Here is a 6,182-nt window from a genome sequence, read left to right as displayed (position 1 = left end):
GTGGAGGCGTGCATCTGTAGTTCTAGCTACTTGGAAGGTTGAGGCGGAAGGATCACCTGAGCCCAGCAAGTAGAGGCTGCGGTGGCCGTGAGTGTGCCACTGCACTCTAGCCCAGGCAACAGAGAGAGACTCCCTCTCAAAAAAAAAAAAAAAAAGATCAGAATAGAAGGCAGCAAAGGGTTTCAGGTGTGGACTGAGAGAAAAACAGGAGAAAAATATTTACAGAAAACAGGAGACAGAAAGGAGAGTCCACAAGAAAAGGCTTCATTGTCACTTCTTCTTACCAGCTGTCTTGGCACTTGCCTTTGGGCTTCACTGGTTTGTCCTTCTTGGGTTTGGATGCCTTGATGGGCTTGGCTTTGACAGTCTTGGGTTTTTTGGTCTTCTTGGGCATGGCAGCCGGCTTCTTCTTGGCCTTCTTGACAGGAGCGGCTCTGGGTTTCTTGCTTGGAGCTTTGGAGGCAGCCTTCTTGGGCTTGACTGCCATCTTTGGTATGGCCACCTTCTTGACTTCCTTCTCCATCTTCTTGAAGGTCACAGACTTCTTGGGCTCGTTGCTCTTGGCCGACCGGAAGGATCCCGAGGCACCCACCCCTTTGGTCTGCTTGAGGACACCAGTAATGACCAGGCACTTGATGGACAGCTTGATGTGCAAGTCGTCATTCTCACCCACTTTGTAGTGACTTTTGATATGCTTCTGGATGGACTGATGCTAGGAGCCAGCATGGTTCTTCTCTGCCTGGATGGCAAGTACAATCCTGTTGTTATAGCCACACTGCAAGTAAGGGTTGCCAACACATTGAGAGTCAAATATTGAGTCCTTTAATGCCAGCAGTCAAGAGCAGGCTCATGCCAAAAAAAGACTCTCGACCCCAAATGAAGCAAGCAAAAGAATTATATAGCAAGAACCATAAGGTCACAGAGTTTCAGTTTTGGGTAAGGAACAAAGGAGATTTTTCAAAGTACAGGTCGTCAAATCGTAGGGGGGAAGTGAATTACATAGCCTGACAGAACTGTTTCAGGAATGTTATAGCCCTCCAGGGGAGGGAACAGAAAAGCCATAAATGCAGGACATGATTCACAAATGGAAAGATTAGGGCGATCATTTGGAGGAGGGGTGAGAGGGGGAACTGGAAGACAAAATGGAAGAACTACTACAAAATGGAGTTACCTTGGTCAGGTCACTAACAGCCATTTCAATGTCTGAATCCTTGGGGTGGTCTGTGGACCTCTTGGAGGCCTTGGCTCACTTGGGCTTGGCTGCAGGGATGGATGTGGAGCTCTCCATCATGGCGGCCTGCCAGGTCCAGCTCTGGAAGGCGCCTTACAAAGGGCCAGCCCTCGTCGAAGCCTGGGCCAAGCTTGCCTCGGGATCTGCTCTTGGGCCCCTGACTACCGGACCAGTCAGGAGTCTGGCTCTGGGGAATGCGGGCAAGTAGTTGCAGCCTCTCCTCTTTGACTCGAGTCGCAGGAAGGCTTGTTGTTCTGGTTCTACTTGGCCCAACTCTGCCGGTCTGTGGATCGGTCTCTGCACCATGCTCTGCCTCTGCCTCCGCTGCCTCCCTTTCCCCACGTCTCCTGATTTCCTTTCTTTTTTTTTTTTTGAGTTGGAGTCTCACTCTGTTGCCCAGACTGGAGTGCAGTGGCCGCTCCCGGCCACCACAGCCTCAACCTGCTGGGCTCTGGCGATCCTTCTGCCTCAGCCTTCCGAGTAGCCGGAATTACAGGCATGCGCTACCACGTCCAGCTGATTTTTGATTTATTGTAGAGATGAGGTCTCGCTGCCCAGGCAGGTCTCGAACCTGCAGACTCAGGCAATCCACTCACCTCAGCCTCCCAAAGGCGCGGGATTACAGGCTGAGCCACCGAGCCCGGCTTGATTTCCTTTCTTTTGGATATATACCCAGTAGTGAGATTGCTGAATCATATGGTAGCTCTGTTTTTAGTTTTTTGAGGAAACTCCATATAGTTTTCCGTAGTGGTTTCACGGATTTACATTCCCACCAATGAGGTGCATAATTCCTCTTTTCTCCACTTCCTCATCAGCATCCGTTATTTATTATTATTATTTTTTGTCTTTTTGATAAAAGCCATTTTAACTGTGGTGAGATGATATCTCATTGTGGTTTTGATTTGCATTTCTCTGATGATTGGTGATTTGAGGATTTTTTAATATACTTGTTGGCCATTTGTATGTCTTTTTTTTTTGACAAACGTCTAATTCGGATCATTTGTCCATTTAAAAAATTTGAACATTCGATTTTTTTGTATTGAGTTGTTTGAGTTCCTTATGTAATCTGGTTGTTAATATCTTGTCAGATGGATTGCTTGCAAATATTTTCTCCAATTCTATAGGTTGTCTCTTTACTCTGTTGGTTTTTTTCTTTGCTCTGCAGAAGTTTTCTGACTTGATGTAATCCTAGGTAGCCTATATTTGCTTTTGTGGCCTGTGCTTTTGAAATCTTCTCCATAAGATATCTTCCCAGATCAGCGTCCTGAAGTGTTTCCTCTGTGTTTTCTTCTGGTAGTTTTATAGTTGTGGGTCTTACATTTAATTCTTTAATTCCTTTTGATTTCATTTTAAAAAATATATTATGAATGATAGGGGTCTACTTTCATGCTCCTGCTGAGGGTGATTCAATTTTCCCAGCACCATTTATTGAAGAGACTGTCCTTTCCCCAGTGTATGTTTTGGCATCTTTCAAAAATGAGTTGGCTGTGAATGTGTGAATTTTTTTTTGGGTTCTGTGTTCTGCTCCATTAATCTAAGTGTCTGTTTTTATGCCAATACCATGCCAATACTATAGTTTTGTAATATACTTTGAAGTCAGACAGTGTGCTTACTCCAGCTTTGGTCTGTAGGATTTGTACTATAGGATAATTTATAGGATTACTTTGGCTAGTGTCTTTTGTGGTTCCATACAAATTCTAGGGTTTTTTTTTTTCTTTTATTTCCGTGAAAAATGTTATGGTATTTTGATAGGGATTGCATTAAATCTGTAGATTGTATTGGATATTGAGAACGTTTTAACAATACTAATTCTCCCAGTTCATGAATATGGAATATCTTTTGATCTTTTTGCGTTCTCTTCAATATCTTTAATCAATGTGGGGTAGTATTTGGTTGTTGCTGTTGTTTTATTTTTTAGTTGAATTCTCACTCTGTCGCCCAAGCTGGAGAGCAGTGGCATGCTCACGGCCACCATACCTCAGCCTGCTGGGCTCAGGTGGTCCTTCCGCTTCAGCCTTCCAAGTAGCTGGAATTACAGGCATGCGCCACCATGCCCAACTAATTTTTGATTTATGGTAGAGATGAGGTCTTGCCAAATTGGCCAGGCTGGTCTCGAGCCCGTGAGCTCAGGCAGTCCGCTCACCTTAGCCTCCCAAAATGCTGGGATTATGGGCATGAGTCACCATGCCTGGCCAATGGGGTAGTTTTAATTATGGATGTAATGAAAACCATAGTGTCATTAGAGATGTAGAAAAGTGAAATAGTGATTGTTCACTTCTTTAGTTAAATTTATTCCTTGATTTTTATTTTGGTAGTTATTGTAAATGGGAATGATTTTTTTTTTCAGATTGTTTGCTGTTGGTATATAGAACTACTTATTTTTGTATGTTGATCTTGTGGCCTGCAACTTTACTGAATTTATTTATCAGTTTTAACAATTTTTTTGTTGAAGTGTTTAGGTTTTTCTTTCTTTCTTTTTTTTTTTTGAGTTGGAGTCTCACTCTGTCACCCAGACTGGAATGCAGTGGCCGCTCCCAGCCACCGCAGCCTCGACCTGCTGGGCGCTGGCGATCCTTCCGCCTCAGCCTTCCGAGTAGCCAGAATTACAGGCATGCACTACCATGCCCGGCTGATTTTTTTTTTTTATTTATTGTAGAGATGAGGTCTCGCCAAGTTGCCCAGGTGGGTCTTGAACCCGCAGGCTCAGGCAATCCACTCACCTCAGCCTCCCAAAGGCACAAGATTACAGGCTGAGCCACTGCGCCCGGGTTAGGTTTTTCTAAATATAAGCTCATATACTCTGCAAACAAAGATAATTTGACTTCTCTACTTTCCAAGCTAGATGCCCTTTATTCCTTTCTTTTGCCTAGTTGCTCTGGCTAGGACTTACTCTGTTGTAGTACTATGTTGCTTGTTGCATAAAAGTGGTGAAAGTGGACATCCTTGTTTTGTTCCAGATCTTAGAGGAAAGATTTTCAATATTCCTCTGTTCAGTATATTTGTTGTGCATTTGTCATATATGGTCTTTATTGTATTAAGGTATACTCCTTCTATAACCAGTTTGGTGAGAATTTTTATCACAAACGGATGTTAATTTTTTTTTTTTTTTTGAGTCGAGTCATACTCTGTCACCCAGGTTGGAGCGCAGTGGCACGCTCATGGCCACTGCAATCTCTACCTACCTGGCTTAGGCGATCCTCCTGCCTCAGTCTTCCAAGTAGCTGAAACCATAGGCGTGCACCACCATGCCCGGCTAATTTTTTTATTTGTTATAGATATGAGGTCTCACCATGTTGCTCAGGCTGGTCTCGAACCCCTGAGCCTAGGCAATCTTCTCGCCTCTACCTCCCAAATTGCTAGGATTATAGGAGTGAGCCACGGCACCCGGCCATTAAATATTTTTGAGAGAGGACCTCACTACGTTGTCCAGATGTTAAATTCTGTTAATGTGATTCATCGTGTTTATTGATTTGCATATGTTGAGCCTCCCTTGCATCTGTGGGATGAATCCCACTTGATCATAATCATGCTGAATATTTAATCGTTCTGATGTGTTAGATTTGGTTTTGTTCATATTTTTTTTGAGGATTTTTGCATCCATGTTCATTAGAGATATTAACTTATAGTTTTGTTTTTTGTTCAATGTGTCCTTGTCTGGTTTTGGTATCAAGGTAATATTGGCTTCATAGAATGCGTGTGGAAACATTCCTCCTCTTCATTTTTTGAACTAGTTTGAGCAGAATTGGTATTAGTGCTTTAAATGTTTGGTAGAATTTAGCAGTGAAACTGTCAGGTCCTAGGTTTTCCTGAGAAATCTACCTTTAAGCAACTGTGGCCTTTGATGGTTATGCTAACCTGCTAAGTTAGTATGCAAGTCACAAAAGTGTTGATAAACATTTGTCATTTTGCAGATCATGTCTTGAGCCAAGGCTGTTATTTACAGCAATGATCTCCAAAATGCAAGCACCCTAGAAGAGCCCAAAACCATTCAGTAGAATTCAGGGCATAAATGCTATTCTTTTTCTTTATATTTATTTATTTATTTTTTGAGTTGGAGTCTCAATCTGTCACCCAGGCTGGAGTGCAGTGGCACCCTCACGGCTACTGCAGCCTCGACCTGCTGGGCTCAGGTGATCCTTCCGCTTCAGCCTGCCAAGTAACTGGAGCTACAGGCACACACAACCATGCCTGGCTAATTTTTTGATTTTTACTGTAGAGAAAAAGTCTCGCCAAGTTGCCCAGGTTGGTCTGGGACCCCTGAGCTCAAGCAATCCTCTCACCTCGGCCTCCCAAAGTGCTGGGATTATAGGCATGAGCCACTGCGTCCAGCCTATGTTTATTTTTGCATCACTCTAAATTTATATTTTTGTATATACAGGAGGTGCCAAAAAATATATACACATTTTAAGAGATGTTATCTGTAACATGTTACAAGTAGCTGGAACCACAGGCATGTGCCACCTTGCCCATGCATCTGTAACATGTTATCAAAGTTGAATACACACACACACACTCACACATACACACAGGATGAATATCCCTTATCAAAAATACTCAGGACCAGAAGTGTTTCTGATTTCAATTTTTTAAAAATTTTGGAATATGTGCATAGACGTGGTGAGATATCTTGGGGATGAGCCCAAGTATAAACACAAAATTTATTTATATTTCATACACTCATACACACCTTATGCTCATAGTCTGAAGGTAATTATATATCTTTTTTTGAGTTGGAGTCTCACTCTGTCACCGAGGCTGGAGTGCAGTGGCACACTCATGGCCACCACCGCCTCAACCTGCTGGGCTCAGGCAATCCTTCCACCTCAGCCTTCCAAGTAGTTGGAACTACAGATGCATGCCACCACGCCTAGCTGATTTTTGTGATTTATTGTAGAGACAAGGTCTCACCAAGTTGCCCAGGCTGGTCTCGAACCCCTGGGCTCAGACAATC

At 43.3% G+C, this 6,182-nt stretch overlaps 1 protein-coding gene and 1 pseudogene across 1 annotated transcript in view; one reads left to right on the top strand and one right to left on the bottom strand.

Annotated features, from left to right (window-relative positions):
- Positions 1-270: 270 nt before the first annotated feature.
- Positions 271-1,291, bottom strand: LOC103273973 (annotated as a pseudogene).
- Positions 1,290-6,182, top strand: part of CNOT11 (CCR4-NOT transcription complex subunit 11) — a 30,151-nt gene continuing 25,258 nt past the window's right edge. Inside the window, exon 1 of the mRNA XM_008071430.2 lies at positions 1,290-1,403. Within this exon, the coding sequence (XP_008069621.2) occupies positions 1,290-1,403 (114 nt within the window). The remainder of the gene's footprint in view (positions 1,404-6,182) is intronic.

This window comes from Carlito syrichta, unplaced genomic scaffold (genome assembly GCF_000164805.1).
Source record: "Carlito syrichta isolate Samal-C Ts95f unplaced genomic scaffold, Tarsius_syrichta-2.0.1 Scaffold314328, whole genome shotgun sequence".
Lineage (NCBI taxonomy): Eukaryota > Metazoa > Chordata > Mammalia > Primates > Tarsiidae > Carlito > Carlito syrichta.
The sequence above is the reverse complement of the archived record's forward strand: the minus strand, read 5'-3'. Positions and strand labels throughout refer to the sequence as shown.